The sequence below is a fragment of the Polyodon spathula genome, chromosome 29 (assembly GCF_017654505.1).
Source record: "Polyodon spathula isolate WHYD16114869_AA chromosome 29, ASM1765450v1, whole genome shotgun sequence".
In the NCBI taxonomy this organism is placed as follows: Eukaryota; Metazoa; Chordata; class Actinopteri; order Acipenseriformes; family Polyodontidae; genus Polyodon; species Polyodon spathula.
Genome location: NC_054562.1, coordinates 8,139,982 through 8,157,490, shown reverse-complemented (window position 1 = coordinate 8,157,490; position 17,509 = coordinate 8,139,982). Strand labels below are relative to the sequence as shown.

Here is a 17,509-nt window from a genome sequence, read left to right as displayed (position 1 = left end):
TCAATGGGTACAGTTTACATTTTTTGCATTGTGAATGGGAAGCAGGTAATGTACAGTTTGAACAGCACCTGTTATGTGGGAACTCTGCTTCATTTCCTTCTCACAGAAAGCTGTTGAGAAAGTGCTTACCTTTAAAGTAATCCACATGACGCTCACTTTCAAAGATCACTGAAAAAGCATCGGACCTATATTGGAAAGATGACCCGTTTAAGCAGTGGCGCTGGAACCATTTTTAAAGTGGGGGGGGTGCTGACAGCCACTGAACAAAACTGTAACCCCTGTGAGTGATAGGAGCCAATCTGCTGCACCCCCCAGCACCCCAAGTTCCAGCGCAATCCTGGGGGTCTGTCTGTGTTTGTCTGTCTGTCTGTGTTTTTGTTCGTACAGGCCTGGGAACACGATTATGATGTTTGGAACGGAGAGTAAGAGAGGGAAGTGAAACGAGCCTGTGCGTGGTCTTTCCCGATGATCAATACTCGGATGATTTACAGAACAGCGGGCCTGAGTGAATTATGGGTTTTGCCAGAGATGATCAAAGCACTCGCTCATTGCAGGCTCCGGTGACTGAACTCAAGGCTATGCATGTGGTAATGAAGCCGTGCTAATTTCATGGGGTGTTTCTAGTGCTGTTATTCATTTGCATGCTCAGTCTATTCGTACACACGTGTTTCTTATCAAAGCACACTCTACAGGGCAGAGTGCACAGCGTTTTAACCCCATTGCGAGCCCTGCAATGATTTGCTCGATCAATTCTGTTTAATATGAGACAGCACGCCAGTAATATTCTCTGATTGCTCTTAAATGACTGTGCCGATGCCCGCTGGCTTTTCTACACACGCTGTGCATGTGAAAACAGAAATCCAAATTATCAAACAAACGCAGTGTAGCAATTCCTTTACAAAGTGCCATCATTTTGAGTATGTATTACAGAGATTGTCTTCAGTCTGTGATGAGACTATCAAATAAAACAGCAAGTCTTCCCTCACCCTGGGGATGATGCTGGTTAGCATTCGTTCTGCACTTCAAAGGGAAAAGGTTTGTCAGATACAGTACGCATGCTGTGTTGTGAAAGACCGTTCTGCAAGAGCGCGCATCTCTGCAGCAGGTCACCTTCTGGTTCAGAATCCTGTGCCAGCGTGCTGTTAGTACTGGGTCAGCGCCAATGCGCTCTCTGTGCGCAGCGAGCGCATCCGCCTGTCCAGCGGCTACAGAGTTTAATACGTTTGCGTTCCTCCCCTCTAACTGATAGGCTGGTTCACATTTACATAGATAAAGATCAATAAATGATCATCTTATTTCAACTCTGCTCACAATGACAGCGCTGCAGAGTGGAGTGTGTAGACTAGCGCTCATTATTATTAAGGTGCTGGTAATGACAGTGCTGAGAGTGCAGTGTGTAGACTAGCGCTCATTATTATTAAGGTGCTGGTAATGACAGTGCTGAGAGTGCAGCGTGTAGACTAGCGCTCATTATTATTAAGGTGCTGGTAATGACAGTGCTGAGAGTGCAGTGTGTAGACTAGCGCTCATTATTATTAAGGTGCTGGTAATGACAGTGCTGAGAGTGCAGTGTGTAGACTAGCGCTCATTATTATTAAGGTGCTGGTAATGACAGAGCTGAGAGTGCAGCGTGTAGACTAGCGCTCATTATTATTAAGGTGCTGGTAATGACAGTGCTGAGAGTGCAGTGTGTAGACTAGCGCTCATTATTATTAAGGTGCTGGTAATGACAGTGCTGAGAGTGCAGTGTGTAGACTAGCGCTCATTATTATTAAGGTGCTGGTAATGACAGTGCTGAGAGTGCAGTGTGTAGACTAGCGCTCATTATTATTAAGGTGCTGGTAATGACAGTGCTGAGAGTGCAGTGTGTAGACTAGTGCTCATTATTATTAAGGTGCTGGTAATGACAGAGCTGAGAGTGCAGTGTGTAGACTAGCGCTCATTATTATTAAGGTGCTGGTAATGACAGTGCTGAGAGTGCAGTGTGTAGACTAGCGCTCATTATTATTAAGGTGCTGGTAATGACAGTGCTGAGAGTGCAGTGTGTAGACTAGCGCTCATTATTATTAAGGTGCTGGTAATGACAGAGCTGAGAGTGCAGTGTGTAGACTAGCGCTCATTATTATTAAGGTGCTGGTAATGACAGTGCTGAGAGTGCAGTGTGTAGACTAGCGCTCATTATTATTAAGGTGCTGGTAATGACAGAGCTGAGAGTGGAGTGTGTAGACTAGCGCTCTTATGGTAACGGCAGCGCTGGAGAGCTGAGAATAGAGCGCACTACTGCAGAGAATACAAAGAAAACAACATGAAGGTGAATAAAACATCATACAAAAAAACAGTGTAACAGCAACATTATTTTTATATGGTATGCGAGTATTACACAGTATGTGTGTAATTTTAACAAAAAAACTATTCAGAAAGTAAAGGCCTCTTTAAAAATGAGTTACAGGCACAGATTGTTAGTTTGTTTTTAAAAAGTCGGTTGTTTTCTTGATCCGGATGGGTTTTTAACACTCTTGCCATGCTGGAACGCTCCTCCGGCACACTCTCTGCAGACAGCTTCAGCCTTCACTGCGCTGCTTCCAGGGCACTGCTGCTCTGCAGAGAGGAGCTGCTGGGCTTCAACCCTGGAGATGCTGGATGTGAAGAGAACACAAGGGTGATTTTCTACCTACCTATCTAGCTAACCTAAGTTTTAGCTCATAAGAACCATCTTCCCAATCTGTTTAACACAGCTTTCTCAAGGGAAACTATCTGGCATGCAGGTAATAAAAGTTTGCCCAATTATTTTACCCAGATTTGCGGGGAGGGGCTTCGTCGGAACCTCGGGGAGAGGGGGCGGGATGTCCGGAGTGGAGTCTTCCAATATAGACCTGAGCTCCGCCTCCAGCTCATCTGTGTCCCCGCTCACTGGAAAGAGAAGTGAAAGGGTGAGGCATGCAGTGCCACAGGCAGCCGAGGAAGGCTCCTGCTGTCCATCAAGCATCGGTAAAGCAAAGAAGCTGCTGCCTATTTCCCTCAATCAGACCTGGCTTTACAACTGCGCATCCAGCGGACAGTTTTCATAATATCGGTATTTACTGTATGATCTTTAGAACATGCGAGCACACACTTTGCTTTGAAATCAGGCCCTTGCAATGACAGTGAAAGAGCGCTTCGATTTTCAGGCTGTATTCTGTGGTTTTTGCTTCTTTGATAGAAACAGCGCCGCCACGGTTATGAAAGTCTCTTCAGTGCAGGATTTACTGAATTCATTTCAAATGACAGCGGTGTTGAACTCCGGCGAAGTGGTGTCCGAGTGGCAAGGCACTGAAATACTGTGCTGAGAGTACGGCTTTCATTAGACTTTTGCGATATCATTTTGTAATTTCTTTGATTACATGATGTTGAATAGAACATCTACTCTCACGGCAGGTGTCTGTGAATATTGAAAGGCGTTTACTTGCTAGAGAGAGGAGCTGTCCTCAGAATCAGACTCTAAACGTGTGCTGGTGGGAATCTCAGGGTAAGTGGTTCTCCTGGCACATGTGAGGATCGGGGGGGGGGGGGGGGGGGGGGGGGGGGGGGGGGGGGGGGGGGGGGGGGGGGGGACAGCTCAGGGACGTACTTGAGGCATCGAGTCCTGCCAACGTCTGGTTCACGTCGTCCTGGGCATCACAAAGCTGCAGAGAGCAAAACGGAAATCATTTAACACAGTGATGGTACCAGATTATTACTCACAAAGTTTCAGTGTTTCTAAAAATTTAGCACAACTGTATAATTACGGATGGTTATTGCACTGTGGATACTGGCCAGAGGGGGGCGCTCTCTCACCTCCTGGATCTGGTCAACCAGGTTCTCAGCTCTCTCCACTGTCACGTCCTTCAGAGACAGCCTGAGAGCCGACACGCCAGCCTGATACGCCTGCACCACCTGAGAGAGACACAGTGAGTTTTCAAACATGATCTCTGCTACTACACTGAGTTAAAGCTGTTAGCAAACCGTGCTTTCAGACTGTCTTGCACTTGCTGGGGTCACTTTCCCGCCTTATTTCCTGTCAGCAACCAATCAGATGCTTCCCCTTATTGACTGACGTGCATTCAGCCAGTAACATGCCTTGACCCAAAAGACACTGCTGCAGTGACCCTGGGAGTGCTAACAGATAACCCATGACAAGGGCACAGAAAAGGAGTTTCTTTCAACCAGATATCAGGTTTTAAATTATAAAATACAAGCATGCTCCAACATGCTTCTTTAAAAACACTGGAGACCCGAGCAGCTGCTGGAAATGCAAAATAGCAAAGACTTATTGAATGGATGTGGTGAGCTGCAATAACCGCGCTTTCACTCGGCTTTATCACACTTTGTCATGCTCTTACTATGGGAAGGGCAGAGCTAAGGGGAGGGGGTCGCAGAGACGGAGCGATAGAAAGCCAGCGAGTGTCCCTACGACAGAGAGCTTGACGCGGGCCCTCCTCACCAGGCGGTCTGTGTGCGAGTTGGCAATCCTCTCCAGGATGCCCTGCACCGTCTCCAGCTGCGTGTGCAGGCTGTCCGCTCGCTTCTCCGCACGCTTCCTGGCTCTGAGACACCGCAGCGCCTGGGGGAAGAGAGAGGGAGAGAGAGAGCGTCAGATCACACAGCCCGTGGGGCGTTCACCTACACTAATGCCAGGGTATGACGTAAATCACACCAACTGAATAATGCATCCTAAGAAGGGAAAAGTTAAAGCTGAAAGTTTTTGAGTTTGAGTAAAAATAGATGAAATAACCAGGCTAGACTGACTAACACAGCCCAAGCTGCAACGCCAGTGACAGGGAAGCTGCCCGGACCACCCTGACAGCAACGTGAGGAACAGCGTGCTTGCCAAGCAGCTGGATTCGAAGGGGCGCTGCAGCACACCGCGGGAAGTCAGCGCAAAAACCTGGAAGCTGCTTTAAAATGCTTCTGTGAGCAATTCAATCTCTTTAATAAGGGAGCTTCATTTACCGTGCATGTATTGAAATGAGTTTTCTTTATCTGATTACAATATTGGCATCCTGACTGGATTCAAGTGTAAGGACCTTATTCACAAAGCCGTGTGTATTAATAGTAGCGAGCTATAAATAATTAATCAGCACACTAAACAGAACTGCGGGGGCTGGCACAGGGACCCAGTTCTAGCTTTAGTTTTTATGCTGATGTAAATCTTGGTAGCATTTTAAATTCAAATTGTCTCCCTTATCAAAAACTATTTTAAAATGCTGCCAAATATCTCAGATGGCTTTGACGCATGTGGACAAAAGCGTTTGAATGCATTATTTTACTCTTTCTGCATCTGCCAAAAACAGCCGGAAGAGTCGATTAAAAAGCCAAACCGGCTTGCATCCCTACTGCGGACGGCACTCCCCGCCATCGCAGGACCCCTACCTGCGTCTTCTTCCCCTGGCGAAGGAGAGTCCTGGCCTCCTCTCTGCACCTGCGGAGCACAAAGACAGGCTGTGTGAATCGCCAGCGCACACAGCCACGGCAGGACTGCTTACCTACACCCAGATACAAAATCACACACACCTGAGCATCTTCCAATGCTCGGGCAGAAAACGTCCTGCAATGAAATACTGGATCACTTGAAATAAAACTAAACGCTGAAATATAAAAGACAGCTATAAACACTAAACTGCAACTTTTTAATACGCAGCACAGTTTAAACTAAACTTTGAAACGTTTACAGCGCTGGTTTAAACTTTTAATCTGTTAAACGCTGATTTTTCAGACTGGTTTTTTCAATTACAAAACCTGCAGATGTGTCAAAACTGCGCTGTCAGCGCCCTCTAGTGGTTGCTTTTGGATTAGTTTTTCAAACACGTAACAACTGATCCAGAACGGAATGGCATCGATCACTTAAGTCAAAACGTTTGTCAAAGAAACTTTACGAAGTTTCTTTTAGTAAACCGTGAAAAAAATACAACTATTAATACAACTCCCATTGCACAGCAGTTTGATCCATTCCTGGTTTTAAATACCCCTTACCCAAGCTTGTTATCTACACCCGAATCAAGCTCACAGTAGAACCTGGGATGGGTGAAACCGCTCTGCAATAGGAGTCTTATTCCCCTCCCCACATTCCCTGGAGGGGTTTCCTTTCTTGGCGTCAGTACCTCTCTGCCTCCTGGGTCAGCGCCTCCACTCGCTCCCCTAGGAGCCGCTCGCTCCTCTGCAGCTGGTAGATGCCCAGGTCCACCTCCCCGACCGGGGACACGCTGCTCTGCCCTGCCTGGGTGAACTTCACAATCTGGGAGGCAAGCGTACAAAAAGAGATCAGCGTAACACGGCCGCCCCAAGGCACCTCATACAGGCGTGACCAGGTGAGGAGTGTGCCCCAGACAGACTTCAGCAGGGTGAGTCTTGTACTGATCCTTAACGGGTAACCTAGAGGCTGTCTGAGGTCTTTGTCAGCAGCATAAGGAACACGGTTCACACCACTGCACATCCTAACAAGACTGGAATTCCTTTAGAGTGACTTCCCCAATTTGCACTGCACTATACTGTACTGACAGCGCACCAGCACCCTCACCTTCTCCCCCTCGTGCACGGCCACAGTGACCTGCTTCTCCTTTTGCAGCTGGAGCAGAGCCAGGCACAGGGTGGCCTCGTCGGGGCAGATGTGGGCCACCAACCCCCGCAGCTCCTGGAAGGGGACCAGGGTGCGCTCGGCCGCGGGGGAGCCTCGATACACACGCAGCAGCTCTGAAGCCTTCTCCTGGGGGGGGGGGGGGGGGGGGGGGGGGGGCAGACACACAGGCACCACAGACACACACTCTGGTTACAATAGGGAGTACAGAGACAAGAAAAACACACACAGCTTTGTGCAAGGCGCAGACTGAAGATTCACTACAACAGGCTAGCACATACTAAAAGAAATTTTGTGACAACAGCTGAAGTCTGTTTCTACATCTTCAAGCCAAGGCTTTGAAAAAAGACTTCTAGTCCAGAGGTTTGTCAGCGAACATCGTCTGTTTCTTGAAGTATTTCTAAACGCGGGGAGATGGAACAGCGTGCCAGCCTACCTTGACGAGCTCCGTCACCACATAGGACTCCTCAGGTGGCACGCGGCTGCTGCCCAGGATGGTGCTCAGGGTCCACTTGAGTGGCTTGACCAGCAGCAGCCCCACGCCCCACGAGAGCCACCCTGAATCCACCAGAGCTGCAAATTCAGACTCTTTCTGCAGCTTCCCGCGCCTGCCGGGCACAATACAGCCGTCAGCAAGCGGGCAGGACAGGACACAGGGCTTCAACACACCTGCACAGGGGGCTAGGGGGCTTCCACAACACAAACCCACGACCTGCCTTTCAATTTCCTTTTAAAATCAACTCCCAATTCCAAATTCATATTCCTTGCTGTGATTGTTCAACTGCAGTCAATTTCACTGACTGTCAAACAGCGACTTCAATGTAAGCGATTGGTTGCCAATGTGAGCAGCTCTTTTTAACAGAATGCTGCCGACTGCAACTTTGATCAGCGACCTGTTGGAACTGATTAGAAGAGAACTGCATATTTTTTTTAAAAAAAAGGAACTGGAAAGGGACTTGTAATCAACCTTCTGTTTGAGATATGTGTCGTGAATGCAAGTGCACAAAGTGAGCTACAATCACAGCACCGACCGAAGACTAAGCAAGGCCTTGCAGAGACAGACCGTGGAGGGACAGCTGTCCCTAGAAATAAGATGCAAATATTCTATTCATGTTTACGGGTATCCCGCATTGCTCTGGGTTAAAAAATAACATTATCAGCAACCACCTGATCATATCCTGGAGGACAGTGGGCAGGCCCAGCGGCACGGTGCCGTTTCTCCGGAAGCTCTCGCTCAGTTCCTGCAGGGTGACGCTGACGGCTCCCCGCCGCCGGCAGCAGCTCACGATCAGCGGCGCCCAGAAACTCATCTTGCCGTCCCAGTCCGTGCAGTTTACCTCCCGGTTCAGTTTGAACGCCGAAAACAAGAAGGCCATCCGCTCGTCGTCTGCCCATTCTGGGGGGAATTCTGCGGGGCTGCCCGCCGCCTGCTGCGGTGCTGAGGGCAACATATTCTACCGCACAACAATAAAAAAAACAATAAATATACAGTCTGTACCGCTCCACTTGAAGCGTGAAAGGCAAACCGTGTTGTTGCGTTGGATAAGGGATTATGCAGGTGTCTCGGGTCGCTGCGTGTTGAATTTGGACAGCTGAGCGACACACGCGATCATGTCGTGCAACATTCACAGGGCTTCTCTGAATCCAAGAATGGCGTGCATGCACAGCAACGCAAAGCTATGTTAAGGTCCTTTAAGAGAGACGCTTAAACCGAGCCTGTGTGAATTGCACGCACGGCATTTGCAAGTCTTTAGAGTTTGTCTGCTCCCGAGCAAACCGGATAATGATCGAGCTGTATTAACATCAGCAAAGCGTCTGTGGTGTTTATAAATCTCGCAGCTTCCCCGGAGAACGCATTCTCTCAAATGAAGCACAAAAACATTACGCTTCAAAAAATAACAACATCGACCTACTACTGGAGACCCCGACATCCGGCTTCATCACTGCGTTTCTCAAGCTGACTCTTCCCTTCCGCCCTTGAGCGCTCGCAGCCAATGGCGAGGGAGCCTACCTTTGGAACGCTTCAGAAGCTCGTCTCCGGCCAATCAGACGAGGCAAGGGGCGGGGTTTGGGTGTTTCAGAGGCGTTTCTGTGCGTGTGGCTCCGCCTCTCGCGTTTTGACAGCTGCTTGTCACGTGGTTTCATGCTTACCTCGATAAAGAACAATCCCATGTTTGCCCTCTTGCAGAACAGCATTGATAAACTCCGCTACGCACAGCAGATCAGAACAGCATTGATAAACTCCGCTGTGCACAGCAGATCAGAACAGCATTGATAAACTCCGCTACGCACAGCAGATCAGAACAGCATTGATAAACTCCGCTGCGCACAGCAGATCAGAACAGCATTGATAAACTCCGCTACGCACAGCAGATCAGAACAGCATTGATAAACTCCGCTACGCACAGCAGATCAGAACAGCATTGATAAACTCCGCTGTGCACAGCAGATCAGAACAGCATTGATAAACTCCGCTGCGCACAGCAGATCAGAACAGCATTGATAAACTCCGCTGCGCACAGCAGATCAGAACAGCATTGATAAACTCCGCTGTGCACAGCAGATCAGAACAGCATTGATAAACTCCGCTGTGCACAGCAGATCAGAACAGCATTGATAAACTCCGCTGCGCACAGCAGATCAGAACAGCATTGATAAACTCCGCTACGCACAGCAGATCAGAACAGCATTGATAAACTCCGCTGTGCACAGCAGATCAGAGCAGCATTGATAAACTCCGCTACGCACAGCAGATCAGAACAGCATTGATAAACTCCGCTACGCACAGCAGATCAGAACAGCATTGATAAACTCCGCTACGCACAGCAGATCAGAACAGCATTGATAAACTCCGCTACGCACAGCAGATCAGAACAGCATTGATAAACTCCGCTACGCACAGCAGATCAGAACAGCATTGATAAACTCCGCTACGCACAGCAGATCAGAACAGCATTGATAAACTCCGCTACGCACAGCAGATCAGAACAGCATTGATAAACTCCGCTACGCACAGCAGATCAGAACAGCATTGATAAACTCCGCTGTGCACAGCAGATCAGAACAGCATTGATAAACTCCGCTACGCACAGCAGATCAGAACAGCATTGATAAACTCCGCTACGCACAGCAGATCAGAACAGCATTGATAAACTCCGCTACGCACAGCAGATCAGAACAGCATTGATAAACTCCGCTACGCACAGCAGATCAGAACAGCATTGATAAACTCCGCTGTGCACAGCAGATCAGAACAGCATTGATAAACTCCGCTGTGCACAGCAGATCAGAACAGCATTGATAAACTCCGCTGTGCACAGCAGATCAGAACAGCATTGATAAACTCCGCTACGCACAGCAGATCAGAACAGCATTGATAAACTCCGCTGTGCACAGCAGATCAGAACAGCATTGATAAACTCCGCTACGCACAGCAGATCAGAACAGCATTGATAAACTCCGCTGTGCACAGCAGATCAGAACAGCATTGATAAACTCCGCTGTGCACAGCAGATCAGAACAGCATTGATAAACTCCGCTGTGCACAGCAGATCAGAACAGCATTGTTAAACTCCGCTGTGCACAGCAGATCAGAACAGCATTGATAAACTCCGCTGTGCACAGCAGATCAGAACAGCATTGATAAACTCCGCTGTGCACAGCAGATCAGAACAGCATTGTTAAACTCCGCTGTGCACAGCAGATCAGAACAGCATTGATAAACTCCGCTGTGCACAGCAGATCAGAACAGCATTGATAAACTCCGCTGTGCACAGCAGATCAGAACAGCATTGATAAACTCCGCTACGCACAGCAGATCAGAACAGCATTGATAAACTCCGCTACGCACAGCAGATCAGAACAGCATTGATAAACTCCGCTACGCACAGCAGATCAGAACAGCATTGATAAACTCCGCTACGCACAGCAGATCAGAACAGCATTGATAAACTCCGCTACGCACAGCAGATCAGAACAGCATTGATAAACTCCGCTACGCACAGCAGATCAGAACAGCATTGATAAACTCCGCTGTGCACAGCAGATCAGAACAGCATTGATAAACTCCGCTGCGCACAGCAGATCAGAACAGCATTGATAAACTCCGCTACGCACAGCAGATCAGAACAGCATTGATAAACTCCGCTACGCACAGCAGATCAGAACAGCATTGATAAACTCCGCTACGCACAGCAGATCAGAACAGCATTGATAAACTCCGCTACGCACAGCAGATCAGAACAGCATTGATAAACTCCGCTACGCACAGCAGATCAGAACAGCATTGATAAACTCCGTAAGTCCGCTGCATTAGTGTCATAATGTTCCTAGAAAAAAACAGTTCCCAAATTCGGCCTCTGAACGACCTGACTGTCGACATCGAAGGCCAGAATCATGGTTCAGCCATTTCATTAGTACAACAGTATGACTTATGCGGGTAGGCACGTCAGTCCTATAAGAACAAAGAACTGTTACGTATGGAACATCCCGAATTTTAGCGTAAAGTCTTGCGCTATGAAACCCTCACAATCTAAGAGATCAGACAACAGTGTGTACAGAAACACTCACTCTGAAAAAAAACTCAATTTCATTCTTTGTTCTTGACAAAGAAACGCTGTACGCAGATTTGATTCAGCAGTACAGTTTCGAAACCCTACACATTATGTTCAGGGTTGCAGCACAATTTGTTTTGTTTTTATTGTACAATCTTTTTTTGCAAGCAAAAATAACAATAAAATATTCATATGTGTATATCCCCACCCCCATACGGTTTATCATATGCAAATTGTATAGAATTATTACCCCCATCAGAGCAAAAGGTTCTGGATCTGGGCTCCACTGCATACACACCTCCCCCCGCCCATATCTCGTTAAACAGATACATGCTAACCAACATGTTTCATTTGAATGCAATAGGAAAATAGGATAGTTCACAAGTATCATGATTTGAATTCTTCCCTCTCACAAAGCTGTCATTTCTTTATGTTCTCAATGAAGTAAAGTCTGCTGAGAGTCTGAACATTTCATTCAGCACTACAGTTTGAAACCCTGCACACTGTTTTCAGGCTCGGGGCAAAATCTGGACACGTCACTCCCACCCAACCTGCCAGCTGTGAACTGGAAGCAGGGGCAGTTATACAGCTGTTGAAATACCCCCAGACACACAGGAAAAACCTTGGGGTCCTTAAATAAGACAGGAACACTGCAGTGCTGTATAAAGACACAGATAAAGGCTGCTGGTTTCTCACAGAGCTGTAATAGAGGGCATGTCTGGGGCAGCTGTTTCTTGAAGGATGACCCACAATGGACGCATTTCATTATGCAAGAAGTGTTTACCTACATAAAATATGCATATGCTGTATATAAACTCAATGCAGAGATTATGCTAATTTTGCAGCATATATATAAAAACAGATACACAATACGTGTGTGTGTGTGTGTGTGTGTGTGTGTGTGTGTTTAGGGGTGTCTGTATGAAAACCATCACACTCCACACACACTTCAAGCTCACCATGGAAAACGTGCATGACCAATGCCCCTGCTTTTTCTTCCACTGTTATATATTATGCATTTACGTTTGCCATATTTTTTTAAATATGCTTTATCGTCCCTCTTGATGCTTTATCAGACTTTGCTGTGCTTTTCCTATGGGAAACTTTGAAAATCGAGGGCAGGAGTCCTACACAAAAGCTCTGGACACTGTCGGCGACATATAATTCAACAAGCCAACAAAGCTGGTGGGTTTCTCACTGGGACTGTGCAACGAACACACACACACACACACACACCCCTGCTTGGTCTCCCTCCCTCCCTCAGTGGAGCTGTGGGTCAGTGGGGTATGTAAGGGTTGTTTGCTGCCCAGCTTTAGTCCTGTGTGACCCAGGCCAGGGTGTTTCAACATGCTGCAGAGTTTCTGTGTCGGTGTTTTCTCCTCTCTAGGACTTGGGGTGGACGGTTGTGGGGGTGGCCCCCGAGGGCCCCTGGTATCGCTCGCGGGCGTGCTTCTCGCAGAACATCTCCTCCCCCACCCAGAAGTGTCCCCTCATCTTGAGGTTGAGGCCGCACTGCGTGCAGGTGTAGCACTCGGGGTGTCGGTATCGATCCTCCACTATGCGCACCGCCTGCGTCCTGCAAAACACACACACAAAGCACCCTGTTACCACCCCTTCACACCGCGCCTGCACCCACCCCTTCACACCGCGCCTGCCTGCACCCACCCCTTCACACGCGCGCCTGCACCCACCCCTTCACACTGCGCCCGCCTGCACCCACCCCTTCACACTGCGCCTGCCTCCACCCCTTCACACCGCGCCTGCACCCACCCCTTCACACTGCGCCCGCCTGCACCCACCCCTTCACACCGCGCCCTGCACCCACCCCTTCACACCGCGCCCTGCACCCACCCCTTCACACCGCGCCCTGCACCCACCCCTTCACACCGCGCCTGCCTGCACCCACCCCTTCACACCGCGCCTGCCTGCACCCACCCCTTCACACCGCGCCTGCACCCACCCCTTCACACCGCGCCTGCCTGCACCCACCCCTTCACACGCGCGCCTGCCTCCACCCCTTCACACCGCGCCTGCACCCACCCCTTCACACCGCGCCTGCCTGCACCCACCCCTTCACACTGCGCCTGCACCCACCCCTTCACACTGCGCCTGCACCCACCCCTTCACACTGCGCCTGCACCCACCCCTTCACACCGCGCCTGCCTGCACCCACCCCTTCACACCGCGCCTGCACCCACCCCTTCACACCGCGCCTGCACCCACCCCTTCACACCGCGCCCGCACCCACCCCTTCACACCGCGCCTGCACCCACCCCTTCACACCGCGCCCGCACCCACCCCTTCACACCGCGCCCGCACCCACCCCTTCACACCGCGCCCGCACCCACCCCTTCACACCGCGCCCGCACCCACCCCTTCACACCGCGCCCGCACCCACCCCTTCACACCGCGCCCGCACCCACCCCTTCACACCGCGCCCGCACCCACCCCTTCACACCGCGCCTGCACCCACCCCTTCACACCGCGCCCGCACCCACCCCTTCACACCGCGCCCGCACCCACCCCTTCACACCGCGCCCGCACCCACCCCTTCACACCGCGCCCGCACCCACCCCTTCACACCGCGCCCGCACCCACCCCTCGTGGGGGAAGTGTGACCTGGTGCGGCCCTCCACGGTGGGTGTCACACCGTGTGCCCGGACGGAGTGGGGGAATGCGCCTGCTCCCCCGACGTGGGCACTGGGACTGTCCGGCGGGGTGGGAAGTGTGACGCGTGGTGGTTGCTTGGCACAGTGGGGGAAGGTCCCCACCGTCACGTGGTGCTGCTGAAGTGTGGCCTGTGACGGAGACCTCCCCTTCACACTGTGCCCGGACCTCCATGCCCCCTCACAGTGTGACACGGAGCGTGGGTGGGCGGAAGTGTGGACGTGGACGCCGTGGGTGGGGAAAGCTGTGACCGGGCGGGGTGCGGGACACGCGTGCCACAGAAGGTGGACCGGGACCCACCCCTTCACAGTGTGTGCGCGGCGGTAGGTGGGGCACCACGCCGGACTGGGGTGCGCCTGTGACCCACCCCTTCACGGACTGGGCCCTGACGCGGACGCCCTTGGGTGGGCAAGTGACGTCACCCGCGGGACTTCACACTGCGCCTGCACCCACCCCTTCACACCGCGCCTGCCTGCACCCACCCCTTCACACCGCGCTGCCTGCACCCACCCCTTCACACCGCGCGCCTGCACCCACCCCTTCACACCGCGCCTGCCTGCACCCACCCCTTCACACCGCGCCTGCCTGCACCCACCCCTTCACACCGCGCCTGCCTGCACCCACCCCTTCACACCGCGCCTGCCTGCACCCACCCCTTCACACCGCGCCTGCCTGCACCCACCCCTTCACACCGCGCCTGCCTGCACCCACCCCTTCACACCGCGCCTGCACCCACCCCTTCACACTGCGCCTGCACCCACACCTTCACACCGTGCCCGCACCCACCCGCTTCACTCAGTCAGGAATTAGCAGGTGAAACAGAAGATGACAAGTGCTTCAGCTCGGGCCCCATTGGTGGAGGCTAGCCGATCGTTGGCCAACTTGATTTCCGCCACACCGAGACTGCTTTAGAGCATTTTACAGCACAAGGAAACCCCCCAGGGTGCTTACACTATGCTGGTGTCGCATTTCTCACAGATGTGGAACTTGGTAACCCCGGCGACAGAGCCCACTGCTTTCTGTGGGCTGGGAGACAACGCTCCTGGGAATCGGACCGTCGCCGCTGGGAAAGAAGAAGAGAAAGACAAACCTTCAAATCAACGAGAGAGATTACAGGCTGCTGCTTCACACGTCACCTGCAGTTTGATAATGTAGTGCTGGGACACATATCTGAATGTGGGAATCGCTGGATAGAAGCTAAGTGGCTGTGCCTTTGTAGCGTCTGATTGAATGAGTGAGTGTGACTCTGCATGCGTGTGTGTGATCGAGTGAGCGAGTGTGACTCTGCGTGCGTGTGCGTGATCGAGTGAGCGAGTGTGACTCTGCGTGCGTGTGCGTGATCGAGTGAGCGAGTGTGACTCTGCGTGCGTGTGCGTGATCGAGTGAGCGAGTGTGACTCTGCGTGCGTGTTCGAGTGCCGTGCTGCTCACCTTGCTCATCAGATTCCAGCACCTCTTGCAGCAGGCGGAAGGTGCTGGATTGCCGGGGGGCTGTGCGGGACTCCTTATTCTCCTGGATCATCTTGTACACCTCAGAGTCTCTGTCAAACTTGTGCATGGCTGCGTCCGAGCTGCAGGGCACGGGAGACACAGGCAGAGACACTCAGGGGCTGGGGAACATGGGACCACGTTTCATCACCACTGGGAAATGGTTTTCCAAATACACCAAGGGGAGAATAGTAAAAAGCGGGATTTCATTCCCTGCAGGGACTAAACGAATCAAAGGGAACTTATTGAACTTACAAACAGCACAGGAATGTGGTTTAGACCAGACTCGCAAGATGTATGTTTTCAAAACAAAAAAGAACCCGTACAAGAACACCCGAGACTGAGAAACAGCCGGGAGACTCCTGGAGATCCGAGCCCTCCGGCGATGGGCTGGATTAGCAACACACTGACACAGAATCTGTCTAAATCCGGGTGTCTTGTAATAAAACTGTCAATCACTCGAGTAAAAACTTACAACAAAAAACCCACCCAAGTCTCATAGACGCTTCCCATAGTAAAAGCAGAGCAGAGTGTAGCAGAGTCAGGCACTGTAAACAGCGAGGTACAGTAAAGCACATTAATAAACACGGCAAGCCTGGGTGAGCGATGGTAAATGCAGAGTATAACCACGGGAAACAGCCCTAACACTCAACACTACATCGGGAATTCTTGGTTCAAGTAACTATTTTTTCTTGTATGCATTATCTACTTTAGAACACAACACAGAGAGATAGATTATAAAAAACCTCTAACCCCAAAGATAGAAAAACTAAAAGGATCTCCACTTACCCCAAGTCCTAGTTATGAAACACAACTAGCAATAAAGTCCCTCTCTCTGCCAGAAATAGAGGAGCAATCTCCAGAGAAGTACACAGTGCAGACTAGAGTGAGGGGTCACAGTCTCAGAGTACAGAGCACTCAGGCAGAGAGGAGTAGACCTTTGAGGTGTGCGAGAATGACTGCACGGGATTGGCCAGGGGGATTCACAGGGTGTGTCCTTTATGCAAAGTAGGAGGCCCCTGATTGGCTTGCAATCTCTCCTGTGCAAGCTCAGGCATGCAGAGGTGGGCTGGTCCCAATTAGTCAGTAATAGATGAGGCAAAGCTGGCTCAATGCCAGAGACCCAGCGTCTGCACAGTCAGTGAGGAGCTGCACCGAACCGAGAGGCACACTGGGGATCAATGGAAATATCCACCTGTGTGCCAACTCTCCCTCAATCTGTACCCCTCTATACTGCAACACAGCCCCCAGCTCTCCCTCAATCTGTACCCCTCTATACTGTAACACAGCCCCCAACTCTCCCTCAATCTGTACCCCTCTATACTGTAACACAGCCCCCAACTCTCCCTCAATCTGTACCCTCTATACTGCAACACAGCCCCCAACTCTCCCTCAATCTGTACCCCTCTATACTGTAACACAGCCCCCAACTCTCCCTCAATCTGTACCCCTCTATACTGTAACACAGCCCCCAACTCTCCCTCAATCTGTACCCCTCTATACTGTAACACAGCCCCCAACTCTCCCTCAATCTGTACCCCTCTATACTGTAACACAGCCCCCAACTCTCCCTCAATCTGCACACCCAAAATTTATACCTCACTGTAAATATGAAGCGCCTGCATGCAATGTTTTTTTTTGGGAGATCAGGCTGTACTGTCTGAACGATGGGGCACATGGGAGCGTTCCAAATGCCACTGCTAAGCAGAGGCAAGGCTTTACTTTCATCATCATCCTCGTTATATAAACGCAGTCCTCCACGATCGCTCGCAGAGCGCCGAGGCTACTTCAGCAGGGGCTTGCCTGGGTCATTCGGCTACCCTCATTCGCATGCTCAACCACCAACATCTGCGCAGGCCAGGCTCCCTAACTCCCAGGGGGAGAGCTAGCAGAGAGGGGCTTGCGGCCGGGGCCGGCGCGCTCTGCGTGAAATGAGACGGACACCAGACTGGAGAGAGGCTGGCTCCGGGCGTGTGTGTTTTATTAAAAGCTCTCTTCTTTAATTGGTTTAGCTCCCCCGCTGGCCTCTGTAATTTTGACTCTCGACCCCTCAAATCAAGCTCAATTAGCAGAGCAGGCAGCTCCCAGCACGGCTCCACTGGACAGCTGGCTCTGTTTTCAGCTCAGGGCTCCACAGGAGGAACGATTGTTTGAAGGATTTGCATTGGAAAGCTGGTCTTGCCTTCTTTTTTTAACTTTTAAAAAAAAACACA

The 17,509-nt window shown here is 50.9% G+C and overlaps 2 protein-coding genes across 5 annotated transcripts in view; both read right to left on the bottom strand.

Annotated features, from left to right (window-relative positions):
* Nucleotides 1–2,341: 2,341 nt before the first annotated feature.
* LOC121302327 (charged multivesicular body protein 7-like) lies at nt 2,342–8,809 on the bottom strand. Its single transcript, XM_041232212.1, has 10 exons — nt 7,757–8,809; nt 7,026–7,197; nt 6,533–6,718; nt 6,117–6,250; nt 5,389–5,437; nt 4,460–4,579; nt 3,814–3,912; nt 3,608–3,662; nt 2,794–2,910; nt 2,342–2,636 (listed from the first exon to the last, which is right to left on the bottom strand). Exons 1-10 carry the CDS (start codon nt 8,038–8,040, stop codon nt 2,569–2,571), a joined length of 1,284 nt encoding a protein of 427 aa, XP_041088146.1. The 5' UTR covers nt 8,041–8,809; the 3' UTR covers nt 2,342–2,568.
* A 2,415-nt stretch (nt 8,810–11,224) lies between these two features.
* LOC121302328 (PDZ and LIM domain protein 2-like) overlaps nt 11,225–17,509 on the bottom strand; it is a 27,031-nt gene continuing 20,746 nt past the window's right edge. For 3 of the 4 annotated variants that reach the window (XM_041232216.1, XM_041232215.1, XM_041232217.1), the window contains exons 8-10: nt 15,240–15,379; nt 14,761–14,872; nt 11,228–12,718 (exon numbers count right to left, since the gene is read on the bottom strand). In XM_041232216.1, the coding sequence (XP_041088150.1) occupies nt 12,526–12,718; nt 14,761–14,872; nt 15,240–15,379 (445 nt within the window). In that variant the 3' untranslated portion in view covers nt 11,228–12,525. Of the gene's footprint in view, nt 12,719–14,760; nt 14,873–15,239; nt 15,380–17,509 lie in introns of all 4 variants that reach the window. The other variant, XM_041232214.1, reaches the window with a different exon arrangement.

Bases quoted from the DNA above. Each gene is read 5' to 3' on its own strand.
- LOC121302327 (XM_041232212.1), bottom strand. From the start codon at position 8,040: ATGTTGCCCTCAGCACCGCAGCAGGCGGCGGGCAGCCCCGCAGAATTC. The intron at 6,719-7,025 runs GTAGGCTGGCAC...CCCCCCCCCCAG, and splicing joins TGGTGACGGAGCTCGTCAAG to GAGAAGGCTTCAGAGCTGCT. The intron at 6,251-6,532 runs GTGAGGGTGCTG...CTTGCCTCCCAG, and splicing joins CCGTGCACGAGGGGGAGAAG to ATTGTGAAGTTCACCCAGGC.